Here is a 14,201-nt window from a genome sequence, read left to right as displayed (position 1 = left end):
CAGGGCATCACAATATGGTAAGGGGCGTAACATTTCCGTCACACGCTTGAGGTATTCGGCCAATCACAATGCACTGGATAGCTGGCCAATCACAGCACACCTCGCTTTTCTTTTCTTTTCTTTTTCTTTTCTTTTTTTTATTGTTGCAATCGTGTGTTTATTGTGTTTATTTTATTATAATTTTTTTTTTTATTGATTTCCAACATATAATATAAAGGTACTGAACAAATATAAACTACAACAAAGAACACCTCGCTTTTTCAGACCGATGAGCTTTGTAAAAATCGACGCGTTTCAGAAAGGCGGGGCATAGAGGAGAAACAATAATGTACAGTATGTGGAAAATAATGTGTTTTTAACCTTAAACCACATAAACACATTTCATTAGACCACATACACAAAATAATGTTCTTTTTAGCAGCATCATATGACCCCTTTAAGAGAAATGGGGATAGGAAATTTTACACTTAAAACACTGCTGTAGCCTATAATGGATTGAATCATCATAAAAAAATATAATACATTAAGATATTTAGGAATTGTCGGTCTATTTAATAGGATTGAGAGGTTCACAGATTTCGTAAATGTTCCAAATTCCAGCCCTGTAGGTGGCAGGAATGCACCTATCGTTTGTTTTCCAAGCGCCATAAAACGCTAAAAGAAGAAGAAAAAGAAGACGCATGTGACGTCCCGGAAGTGCTTTTCGTTTTGTAAAAAACAAACAAAAAAAAGATCATTATTCATTTAGTTTATTTAGAATACATACTGTATACACGGAGTATACTGTAAGTCATTTGGCCATCAAGACCAACTCTTAAATGTTTAGTGTAGGTCTTTTGGTAACTCTGTTTTTGGCGCTCATATTTCACTGAGCAAATGATTTAAAACCAGTGTATCGTCGGTAACTTATATATTAAGACGCGTTCATGAAAATACTGCCGCTTAGGTTTTAAATCTCAACAATCGATCAAATCCAGAGTCTTTTGTCGCTGAGTGTCTGTCAATGGAAAGTGAAAAACACACCGAGTGGAGTTCGGCTTTAGATGAAGACTTACTTCAGTAAGTACAAAACGGCTTAAGGTAGAATTTTAAAGTGTTTCTTATTAAAATGATTCAGCAACACGGCTGTTCTCGTTCTCTTGACAGGGATCCCGTTTCTGCAGTGATTCCGCCGGATCCTTCCCCATGGAGCCTATCAGCCGGGCCCTGGTCCACTGAGAGCAGCGTCCCAGCAGTATTAAATCAGTATGCTGAAGCGCTGACTTGCAGCACTTTTATCCCCAGCAGCGAAACGCAGAGCCAAACCGTACAGGTCTTTTGAACCTCCTAATGACATATTTCACAGAAGTGATCATCTGAATGTAGTTTTATGTAGTTTGATTGTTGTCTCCAACCATAGACGGAGGACTGGACAGAGGAAAGATCTACAAACACAAATGAGGACTGGGAATCAGACATGGTAAGATTTCAGCACCTTACTCCAGGTTTTGTGTGTTTGCAAGTGTGTGTGTGTTTGTGTGTTCTGGTAATCATCACAGTGTGGGGACAAATCTGTTTACGCAGTCTCATTATGGGGACCTCTTGACCAAAAATCAGGTCCCCCTAAGGGAAGCCCATTTAAATGAATAGAGAAACTATTGTGTTGCTGGTGAAGTTTTAACATTGGTCCATATAACACGTTTATCAGTGTGTGTGTGTGTAGGGGGTGCTCAGTTCTACCCCCAAATATTTCTGGCTTGTAATGCACTCACTTCTCCACACACGCACACATATATTCCAAATATGGTTGGGTACAACTCACTTCCTAGTCCTCGTTAGGAAGGTTTTCAGCAGCAAAATGTAAGTGTTAAATTGACACTACACGGAGAACAAGGAAGAAGATTATTTGCAGGAGATGCCAACTAAGGATCTAAGAACTTGTGCAGAGGATAAAAAGTGAAACACAAGGTAAGCACATATGTATCAAACCAATTAGGTTAATTTGATCTAAACAGGTAGCTTGTTAGCACTAATTAACTGTTGAGGTTAAATGCGGCCTGAAATGTTTCTATGTTTTTCCAACTAGCGATCACATAATCAATACAATTAGGTATGTTTAGGACCTAATTTTAACTGAAATGTCTCAACAAATCTTTAGCCTGACTAATTGCTAATGAAGCAATTCCGTTAATCAATTAGTTATTAGTCTATTTTGTGTGTGTGTGTGTGTTTAGTTAGCATTTGGGCAGGGGTGGGTTATTTTATATAAAATAAATATATATTTTTTCGGAGGGGGGTGGGGATAATCGCACTTGATGCGGGGCTTGTGTTTATAGTGTTTGATTTTTAATTTTGATATGAAGAATTAAAGATTGATATTTGTTTTTACTTTTAAGTGAATTTATAGAGAACATATGCAAGCCACAGATTTTGACCAAAGTGATTCACAGAGAAATTAAGTACAATAAAAAAAAAATTTGAAATGGTAAGTAGCTTTGAATGACAAAATGATTAAACTTATGATTAAAACTAAGTTAAAATAGTAGTTAAAATGAACAGGGGTTTGTATGGTGAGATTGTCCAATAGAGTAGTTGGGTTAAAGTCTAAATCAGTAGTTAAATATGAAATAATTGCCTAAAGCTAGATTTAGATTTTTGACAGATTTTGTGAGAGATCACAGGCTAAATGAAAATAGTGACTCGATGCCCTCAAGGCTAGCATTGTTCCAGATATTTAACTAAGCCTTAGTTCTGATTTCTTTTGTTACATCAATACATTGATTACAGTATAATTAAAGGGGACATCGGATGCCCATTTTCCACAAGTTGGTATGAATTTTTTAGGGTATTCATCATGAAAAGTCAATGGTTGTGTAAAACAACACCTATTTTAAACCGCTCTGTTTACTTCGTCTCATTTTTGTGCATGTCTCTTTAAATGATAATGAGCTACTGCTCACCCCACCCCCCTCTTCCGTGGGGCTTGTCAACACAAGACACATAAATATATCTGTATATATTACTCGGAGGTGGTCTTATTCAAATAGCTAGCTATCTATGTAGAAACCAGCTGCAAATTGAAATAGCTTGCTGGATGACACCGTTTCAGACATAGACAGCCCATAACAAACTGGCTGTGTGTTTTCTTTTCAGATTTTCTGAGCTGGCAGACATGCCAGAAACCTAACTAAATGCAAAAAAGCTGAATTTAATGTGTGAATGAGTGAATTTAATCCAATGTCCCCTTTAATGTTACATTAAAATAAAGCAATACAGTGTTACATTACTGCCACATTATCGGCATATTTAGTTTGCTACTTTGCTTCTGCATGTCTCCCCATTTTCACAGTGTCATTTATTTCACACTTTTTTTTTTCTTTCAGTCACCACTAATCAGCTCCCTTAAGGATGCCATGCATCATGTTGTTTCAAAGACTGACAAAACATTCAAATTAGAGGTGAAGTATATCAATGCAGTGAAAGGTAAGGTGGTGTCTGGTGTGATTTGTAATTACTGTCATATGTTCAGTATAAGCACCTGGTTGCAGCATATTTTAAATCAGCTACCAACTTTTTGCTACCTACGTTTTTTTGTGTGTATAAATGGCATCCTTTACTGCAAGATGTTTTTTACTAATTGTGACCCTGGACCACAAAACTAGTCATAAGGGTCAATTTCTCAAAATTGAGATTTATACATCTTCTGAAAGCTAATAGAGGTGAAGTATATCAATGCAGTGAAAGGTAAGGTGGTGTCTGGTGTGATTTGTAATTACTGTCATATGTTCAGTATATACCCCAGCGACTTAAGACTGGTTTTGTGGTCCAGGGTCACAATTGATAATGTTTGAACCAATAGGCTTTCCTGTTTTTTTTTTATGTTTTTGCTGTATTTTGCAGGACGTGGTCTGTTCGCAAAGGGTTCCATTTGCAAAGGTGATTTTGTTGTTGAATATAGGGGAGATATAATAAGTGATGCAGAATTGCAGAGAAGAAGAAAACGTTACCACGCATCCAGTGCTGCATTTATGTTTGAGTTCAAGTGGAGAGGGAAATCATGGTGGTAAGAAGTCAAGTTGCACCAAAGCTATATTTCTTATGATGTATTATAGTAAATGAGGCACTGATTTGTGGTGGTATATTGTAATACTTGTATTTATCCTTTTCTTTTGTTTTTATATTTTTTAAGTATTGATGCCTCTAGAGAAGATGGATCATTTGGGCGGATAGTTAATGATGACCACAGACATCCAAACTCTAAGATGAAGAAAATTGATGTGAATGGAAAGCCACACCTTTGTTTGTTTGCCCTGAATGACATAAAAGAAGCAGAAGAAATTACCTATGACTATGGAGAAGATGATTACCCCTGGAGAACACAAGTATGTTGCACAGCACACTGTGTTCAGAATAGCTTGTATCTTTGCAACCTGTTAGTGGTAGTCTAGTATTTAGGGCCATTTTTATCTTTCACAGCGAATTTTTTCTTGTTTAATTGTTTCTTTATAATGGACACTCACAACGTCCCCACGGCACACTTTTAGTCATTGTTTGAGTACAAACTTGTGTGTTGAATTGACGAAACTGTACTATAACGTTGTGTGTGAAACCCTGTTTGATTCAAGATGTGTGAGCGCAGACAGAGTTTAACTGGACAGGAACAAACGTTTTAAAATGAATTCGATTTTTCTTTTTTATTCTGAAGTCATGCAGCATCTACATAAGATTTATCTCTTGTGTTTCCCCATTGTCTTTTACAGACGACCAGCACAGCTGCTAATACCAGGGAAGACGGCGATTCTGATCCTTCCCTCCAGTCAAAGACTCAGATGAATGATACTACTGGTCAAAACAATTCTCCTCAACAGGTACGTTCACATTTATCACTTAAGATTTAGAAGTCTACTGTCTCTCATGGTCATGTTTTAGTGTTTTTTTTAAGCATATTTAAGTTTAAGAACAAATTTGTTTTTTTTTCTCTAAACTCTAGTCAACTTCATTTTTACATTTCAAATACCATAATATAAAATGTTATACTTATGGTTATAATTATATAATAATATTATATAATCATTATGATGTATATAATTATAAAATATTAATATACAGTATTCTTAGGTGATAAATAATTTGGACTACAAAAGATCAAAGACCATCACCTTCAACAGTTTTGCATCACCTTTATTTAAGCCCAAAATTATGTAATCCAATTTTAATTAATGTACCTGAACAATTAATTATCACAATAGTTACCAATTTATGTCTGTAAATGTACTGATCAATTAATTAATTGACATTTCTAATCATCTTTTTAGATGAAAGATGAAGATCTTCAAGATTCGGATGAACTCTTTGATTCTACACCAGAGAGTTCAGACTATTACTTTACAGATACCACTTCTGAAAGTGACTGTGATGGTGATGCTAATCTTATACCAAACCAGACAAAACTTCAGCTTCTCTATGATGACCTGGATGTTGATGAATCTGGCTCACTGAGTTCCCTTGACTGTGACACAGCAACACCAGATAAAATGCACAGCCTTGCATCTGGAGCATCTGGAACAGAAGAACCATGCTCAAGTCAGAATGCAATAGATGGCGTAGTTGTTAGTGCATACCAAAAAAGAGGTGTTAGTAGAGTCTACAACAAGAGACATTACTGCTTATATTGCTGTAAGCCTTATGCCAAGATGGCAAGGCATCTAGAAAGTTCACATGCACATGAATCTGATGTGGCTAAAGCGCTAAGCTTTCTAAAGAGTTCCAAGGAGAGAAAAAAACAGCTAGATTATATTCGCAACAGAGGAAACTATGCTCACAATGCTGCTGTTATGGAATCAGGAAAGGGGGAACTAGTGCCATTTAAACGACCACCCAAAGAAGCGCAGGGAAAAGATTTCATGCATTGTGCATACTGTCAAGGACTTTTTACAAGAAAGGTCCTGTGGCGACATATGCGTACTTGTAGGCTTCAACCTCAGTCGGTCCCCCTCAAACCAGGAAAAAAACGTGTTCAGTCCATGTGTATGTACACAGGGCCTGTGCCTTCAAACATGACTAAACAACTATGGGAAGTAATTAGTGTCATGCATCCTGACCCAATCACAGATATAATAAAAAATGACAAAGTAATTATTGATATTGGTCAGCACATGTTAAACATAGGTGGACTATCAGCCAAGAATAAACAGTGTGTGCGAGAGAAGATGCGAGAATTGGGAAGGTTGGTTCACAATGCTAGGAAAGTCACCTCCTTAAAAACAATGGAAGATTGTGTAAATCCAAAGAAGTACATGGAGACTGTCAAAGCTGTCAAGTATACATGTGGGTATGAGTCTGACAAGTTCATGATTCCATCACTTGCAAAGAAGCTTGGTAGTTCCCTGGTTAAAGTAAGCAAACTCTTAAAAGCTCAGGGCTTAATCTCAAACAACAAACAGCTTGTGAAGAATGCTAGTGAGTTTCAAGACGTCCATCAGGAAAAGTGGAATGAGATGATCTTAGCTACAGCATTGAGGAATATCAGGGAAGCAAAGTGGAATGTGCCCACTCTCATGCCCTTTACTGAAGATGTCCAAAAAATGCATACATATCTCAGTCAAGTGCAAGACGAGTGGTACAAATCACTCTCTGAAAGTTCCTTTACTAAAGCCTGGATGGAGCTTGCAAAGGTTTGTCTAGCCCAGATAATTATCTTTAACCGGCACAGGGGAGGAGAGGTGGCGAGCATGCCTTTGTCTGCGTTTTTGTCAAGAGACACTTCTGATCCGCATGAGGATGTGGACTGGGCACTCTCCGAAGTAGAAAAAAAACTCTGCAGACACTTCTCAAGGATTATCATCAGGGGAAAGCATGGTCGACCAGTTCCAGTTCTTCTGACTCCAAAAATGCTGCATGCCTTAGAACTCCTTGTTAAGAAGAGAGAGCCTTGTGGGGTTCTAAAAGACAATGCTTATATGTTTGCAAGACCAGAAGCCATGACACATTTCCGAGGGTCAGACTGCCTCCGTGGCTTTGCAAAGGCGTGTGGTGCAAAGTGTCCCAAGTCGCTGACATCTACCAGACTGCGAAAGCATGTTGCAATCCTTTCAACAGTGCTGAATATGACAGGCGCAGAGATGGACCAGCTGGCAAACTTTCTTGGACACCACTTAAAAATCCATCATGAGTTCTGTCGACTCCCTGAGAAGACCCTGCAACTTGCCAAAATCTGCAAAGTCCTAATGGCTCTCGAACAAGGAAGATTATCTGAGTTCCATGGCAAGAACTTGGATGAAATTGTGATAGATCCTGATGGTGTGTTATATTAGATTTTTTGTTTGTTTGCTTGCTTGTTCTGTGTTTACCATATATTCCTTTTTGTTAAATCACATTAAGCTGTACTTTGTTTGGCCTCCACAGAAAAAGTCCTGGAAAGTGATGAAGACAGGAGCATACAGGAGGGACACTGTTCATCTACTGTTTATGGTTTGTATTACTGTCAAAATACTACAGTTTTCAGTTTTTTGTTCAGTCTTTATTCATAGTTTTCAGTCATGCAGAGGCATGAGACATGACTGCAAATACATTGCTCCAACGTCATGTGCAGGGGCAGAAATATTATCACAGTGTGTTGACGACTGTTCATAGAATGTGCATTTGGACTTACTGAATAGGACTTGAAAGCTACAATGATGTAAACAAATTATTCATGGTGTACATTTATTAATTTATCATTACTTTTATCACTGTGTTCCATAATTCCAGGACAGTCCTACTTTTAGTGTGGTGTTTTTTACCTGAGCAGGCTACACAGTTACAAGTAAACTTCATGAGCACTTGATTCTTTGTGGCAGCATTTGGTTGTACTATTATAATTATCAGCAATATTAGTCAATAGAAAATAAAGTTAACGTAAAAGATTCCCCATTCATTAGTTGAATAATATGTGGTTCAGTTATACTTGCAATGATAAACAGAAATGCACACTTAATGGTTTATTGCATGTTTATGCACTAATTATAGTTTAAAACCATTAGTACTACAAATAACTTAAAGGGTTAGTTCACCCAAAAATGAAAATTAGCCCATAGAAAAAAGGAGAAAACATAATCTTGCACCAGCACTAACATATTAAAATCTTTTTAAACATGACCACCTTTACTAGAATTTATCACATTTTATTGTAGGCTTATTTATTGTGGTGTGTATGAGTTCAGCATTGTGCATGCGCCGGTGAGTCTCGTGAAAACCAACGTTTGTTAACAGGAGCAGAGGAAGCAAATTGTCCTTACTTTAGCAAAGGAAAACCAGTCTCCTCTTGGCTTATATAGAAAATTTACAAATCCTCGTTTTGTACTTCTAATAAGTGACCGTAGTTTTGTTTTGATCTCTCCCCTGCGCTTCCGTGTTCGTCACTTCTGAGCGGTGCATGCACAAAGCCGGCCTCATACGTCATCAGCCCTGAGCTGCTTCCGTGTACAACAGTGAGCGCAAGCTAGATTAAAGTGATTATTACGTTTTAAATATGGTTATTTTTCGTACAAAAACGCATCGATTCGCTACAGGAGGACTTTGTTCACCCCCCGGGGCTGTGTGAGACACTATTTATTAAGGATGGGCGCTTTTTATTTCACTTCTTTTGGACTGATGCATGCAACACCTGCTGACTGCCATTAAACAGCTTGAAAGATCATAGACAATTTTTAATATAACTCCCGACTGGATTCGTCTGAAAGAAGAAAGTCATATACACCTAGGATGACTTGAGGATGAGTAATTTATGGGCTAATTTTCATTTTTGGGTGAACTAACCCTTTAAGTTGTGTATTGTCTGCCTTCTATAGTACATGTAAAGTATATTTCTGAAAATGTTAAATTATGATCATGTTTGATCATTTATGATAATTTTCCATAGAACCAAAAGCAGAGGAGACACTTCCTCCTGCTGAGAGGAATGAAATGCCACCACCACCCAAAAGACATAAACCACCATCACCAGATGAAAAGGTTCCTTCAGGAGCCAGTGCTTTGAGGACGTCTTTTAAAGGTGAACTCTCTACACATTTTTTATGTCAGTAATGATTATGTCTGCTGCTTTTTGGAGATGTACTGCCAGTGTACAAATTAAACTAGAAATGGCCAAATGTTGCAGTAGCAGGTATAGCCCATTCCAGGAATATTACTAATTTCCAAGCAAAAGCGTCCAACTAGTTAAACATCCATGCCTCAGACCAGGGGCCTGATGTATAAACATTGCATAGTCACAAAATTGTTTATTTAACAAAGGAGCATGTTTAGACAATCTACCCACTTAGCATGAGAGGAGACCTATTATATATAGCCAGGTCACCTCTGTCCCTATGGCAGTTTTCCAGTATCCCTCCACCACCCCAACTCCTCACTCTTGACTATTTCTGTCCCAACCTGAGATATGGGGGAGTACTCTAGGTTCATAGACATATTCTGAGCTCGGAGTCCTCTCCTCGGACAGCACACCAAACTGAAATGGCCATTGAAATATGCATACGTGATTTTTCCATGCACATATTGGGATTTATAAAAATAAACGTAGCGTAAATATGTGCTCCCTGTCCGTGCACACTCTATAGCATGCGTACACACTCATTAACTGTTGCGAGTTAAATAAACAAAATTATTTTAACCTGTTTTCCAATTGATATGTATTTATTTTAAATATGCCACTCTCATTAATGGAATGAAGCACTCATATTGTTAAATTATTGTCCAGTAGTTATACAAATATTTATGAATTTAAATAGAAATACTTGTCCAGTGGAATGCTATTTTTTAATATTTTAATGACAGAAGGAGAATTGCTTGGCTCCTGATAATTCTGCTTTAAATTGTGTTCTGAATAGAAGAAAAACAAAACCTTTTCATGTGAATATTGATCAATAATGACACTGACTATGATGCTTTAACAACATAGGCGGTATAATGACAGACACTCGCAGCCTCTTTGGGTGATCAAACTGGGTGGGTCAAATCCTGACTGATGGCAATCCATTCTTGCCTTAGTGCAGTGGTTCCCAATCCTGGTCCTGGAGAACCCCCAACACTGCACGTTTTTGGTGTCTCTCTTATCTGACACTCACATTTGAGTTTTTGGAGTCTTCACTAATGAGCTGATGAGTTGAATCAGGTGTGTTTGAATAGGTAGACATCTCTAATGTGCAGTGTTGGGGGTTCTCCAGGACCAGGATTGGGAACCACTGCCTTAGTGTATGGAATTGATCACAATTTGTGGGCTTCTGGTTGTCCTCTAGCCTTTTGCGGATTGACTACAGATTAATTAATAGGGACGATTGTAGGGACGATTCTTAATTTGTGGCCATAATCTTTCATTTTATCCCCTGCATGTCAAGTCCACGGTACCATACTATACAAATAAACGTGCCTTACCTTGTCTGACAAGCACAAACTGTTTTAAAATTGAATGTGAAGGCAGATAAAGACAAACTCATGTGATATTTCTACTAAATAATCAGGTTAGTTATGCTAACAATGCTATCTGTTGTTTTGGCAAGTAAAAATGTACATTGTCTACAGTAGTGGTTCTCAGTTGCAGTCCTCGTGTACCACCGCTATGCACTTTTTTTTTTTTTATGTATTTATCACTTCAGACGTTTTTTTTCTATTCGCAGGATAATCCGCCATGATTCTAGTTCGAAGGGAGTGTATATGTTCCATTCAAAGGGCATTAAAGTGTGCGAGACGTGAATTTAAATTGTATTTATTTACAGAGGTATATTATGTCACACTTCACACTTCTCTAGTAAGTTTCATCTGTGTGTGAAGATGCTGCAAGTCGTGGTATAGCACAAATCCGTGAATGAATGTTCCGAAGTGAAGTAAACTTCAACAGATTTCCCATGCTCAGGGAGCAAAGAACACTGTGTAGGGACCCTGTCAATCAGAACACCGTTCATGCATGGAGCTCTCTTCTAATGTGCTGGTTATCTGAATCAGGTGAGACATGCAAAATATGCAGAGCAGTGGTACGTGAGGACTGGAATTGAGAACCAGCATTTTTTTACCACTGTAAAAGATGCAAAGTAAGGGATTAAAAGTGAATAACAGGAAGAAAAAAACTTTTATAATCCCCTTTGAAAATAGAGACAGTGAGGATTTGGGAGAAGAAACAAGCTTCCATATCCAGTGGAATTACCTCATGAAGTGGTTACATTTGTGGAAATTTGAGTGACCAGCCCGCAAAACAGAACACAAAGCCGCATATGTCTTAATTCAAATTTATGGCCTCACATACTTCTCTCATTCTGCATGAATCCAAATACCAACACAGGCACAGCCTTATGTGTCATAGTTACGTTTGGGATCATTTTTACTTTAAATGGCGATAATGTTAATTGCAAATTTTGTGATTGTGTTTTAAAATACAATACTACAATGAGCATCATGATACCATTTGAAAACAGCGCTTTCAGAGGTCTCTGTGAAACAGCCAACAATAACCTCCCTTAAATGTAAAATGATACCAAATGTCCTCGTTTCGTTTAATCAAATGAATCCTTTTATTTAGACGTATTTAAACGTTTCATTCGGATGAAGAAACTGACGTTTTGAGTGGTATTTGCACATCCTGTGATGCCAAAGACTATATACCACTGTAGTAGATGCTTCTTGCAGTATTAAGGGTAACGATTAATTGATGACTAATTTAAGTGACAATTGATTATGGGATTGACATCCCTAGAACAAAATCTGATTTTAATGATGAAGTCTATGCAAATTTTTATACATGTGGTCCTAGATCACTAAATGCTGATTTTGTTCAAGAGTACAAAGCTCAGAATCCCATCTGTAGTTGTTAAGGTTACTTGGTTGTTGCTAGAATCTACTAAATGGGACTAGTAGTTTTAGCTGTTTTAATAATTGAATCATTAACAATAACTAACCCCTGGAGCAGTTTATTGAGGGAATAGATGCATAGTAATAACTTGCTCCGGGTGTGTGTTCACAGTGTGTGTGTGTTCACTGCTGTGTGTGTGTACTTTGGATGGGATAAATGCAGAGCACTAATTCCGAGTATGGGTCACCATACTTGGCCACATGTCACTCACTTCACTACATTACTCATACTGTAGAAGCAGCTCAACTTCAAGTAGCTTTACTGTCATTTGAAACAATTACCAAAGCTATGTCTTATATAATTCTATTTTTTTTGTACTAGATAGTATGATAACATGATAGATTAATGTTATGAATCCAAAATGTTTTTAAATACTGTTGTTTCTTCCTGAAAGTTTAGTTTGAAACTATTTTCATAAATGTGTAAAAGGTGTATGTCTGCTTCTAACCAAGAAATTGATCTAATTATCTTTTCCTTTTTCCTAATGATCATTTCAGTTCAAGTGACAATGTAGAAATCAGTGTTTGACTGACAGTGTAACTCTATTTATAGGTAGAGTGCACAAAACTTTACTTGCACTATAGATGCTTGGATTGGGATTCCAGCACTTTATTTATCCTGTAAATTTTTTCTCTCTCACTGCTTTAAGGTAAAACTACCCGGAGGAAAAATCCCTGGCAGCAGACCGAGGTGCAGGCGGTGGAAAGGCACATGATGAGATTCATCACATCTTTTACTGTACCAGCAAAGAGTGACTGTGAGAAGTGTTTAAAGGCTGAACCACAAGCTCTGAAGTACCGTGACTGGAAGAACGTGAAATTCTTCATATATAACCGCATTACAGCCTATAAAAAGAGTTTGCAGTGCAAATAATGTGAAGATTACCAACTCTCTGGTATGGCAGTTTTTGTTTACATTAGCCTTTTTTCTCTCTTCCATTCACTTTTGAGGTAGGTGAAGTTGTGCCAGAAATACCTACGCTGTTTCCAAAGAGGTCAAAACTCCAGCAAAATTTGTAGGACATTAAACAACTGTATTGATAGAGCAGTGCTTTTCATCAGAAACTTCAAACATACTGCAAACTTCAAATTTCAAATTGTGTATGTGAGGCAAAACAAAAAATGATTATTTATTTATTCAACAATAATTTACATCCACACGTATTGGCCAGTGGGACACCTACAAAGATATTTGTCACGGGCTGAAAAAGAAGCAATGGGAGTGTCCAACAGAGGACATGGGTGACAAATATGGTGTCACCATATTAAACAAGATTGCCGTATGTTTTATGATGACGGATGAAGGCCATAAGCTGAAATGCACCAGTCTAACAATAGCAAAACTTGTCAAACCATTTTAGAGTTTTGACCTCTAGTTTTTGTTTACATTCTGTCTCAGTAATTTTTTTATACTTTTTAATATAAAAATAATTTATTTGAAGGGTTTATTTGAATTCGTTTGTTTGTAAAGTTGAACCCATTAAAAGTTACATTCAGCAAATTAAATGATTTGATGTCTCGAGGTTCATTTAGTAGTTATTAGGGATGCGCAATATTATTGGAACGATATCGGAATCGGCTGATAAAGATTTAATGTTAACATCGGCATCGGCCCAATATGAAAAATTATGCCGATATGCCTTGCCAATAAGACAAATAGCTCACATGTGCTCAGGGTGTGGTAGCGATAAGATCACGTCAGCAGTGTGGTCATTCTTGAAGCGAACTTTTGCCTGAATGGTGATTAGATTCACTGTTTTGGATCACTGCATTTAATGCAGCCTCCCTTTTAATGCCAGTCCGTTAAGGCGTTCTATTTACTTAGGGGGCGCTGTTGGCCTACTTGTAATAAAATTTTAAGTAAAATGCACAAACAACATTAAGATAATTGGGTTTCTGATTAATAAGTTTGTGTTTCTAATCAAAAAAGTGGTAATTGATGTCATAAAATCACGAGTATGCTTTGATTCAAAGGTCAGAAGCTATAGCTTACATGAATAAAAATCACAAACATGACACTTGTAAATTAAATAATTTTATATATATAAAGATTTATTCATTAATGTGTAATGTTTTTTTTTTTTTCAAATGGATTATGAAACTTAAATACAAGGAGCTCTAAAAGATTTCCAGAAGTTTTACAACGCTTTGTTTTGTTAAAAACTAACCAAAATTAAAAATAATTTGTTTATAATCTCTGCACATGAGAGACTTGGTGTTGTTTCCAAACAAAAGCGAATATATCAGCACCATCGGAAAAAAATTGGTTGAAAAATATCGGCATGTCGGATATCAGCAAAAATCCAATATCGTGCATCCCTATTTATTATCATGGTAAGAAGTATCAG

At 37.1% G+C, this 14,201-nt stretch overlaps 1 protein-coding gene across 6 annotated transcripts in view; it reads left to right on the top strand.

Annotated features, from left to right (window-relative positions):
* The first annotated feature begins 662 nt into the window (after positions 1-662).
* Positions 663-14,201, top strand: part of LOC107661199 (RING finger protein 214-like) — a 22,428-nt gene continuing 8,889 nt past the window's right edge. Inside the window, exons 1-12 of one of the 6 annotated variants that reach the window (XM_016450682.1) lie at positions 663-827; positions 978-1,059; positions 1,147-1,312; positions 1,400-1,459; positions 3,363-3,462; positions 3,880-4,042; positions 4,169-4,361; positions 4,740-4,847; positions 5,295-7,278; positions 7,384-7,449; positions 8,879-9,010; positions 12,504-13,524. In XM_016450682.1, the coding sequence (XP_016306168.1) occupies positions 1,004-1,059; positions 1,147-1,312; positions 1,400-1,459; positions 3,363-3,462; positions 3,880-4,042; positions 4,169-4,361; positions 4,740-4,847; positions 5,295-7,278; positions 7,384-7,449; positions 8,879-9,010; positions 12,504-12,727 (3,252 nt within the window). In that variant the 5' untranslated portion in view covers positions 663-827; positions 978-1,003 and the 3' untranslated portion in view covers positions 12,728-13,524. The other 5 variants (XM_016450680.1, XM_016450681.1, XM_016450683.1 and 2 more) reach the window with 5 other exon arrangements.

The sequence above is a fragment of the Sinocyclocheilus anshuiensis genome, unplaced genomic scaffold (genome assembly GCF_001515605.1).
Source record: "Sinocyclocheilus anshuiensis isolate Anshui unplaced genomic scaffold, SAMN03320099.WGS_v1.1 scaffold1365, whole genome shotgun sequence".
NCBI lineage: Eukaryota > Metazoa > Chordata > Actinopteri > Cypriniformes > Cyprinidae > Sinocyclocheilus > Sinocyclocheilus anshuiensis.
This window is presented reverse-complemented; position numbering and strand designations above follow the sequence as displayed.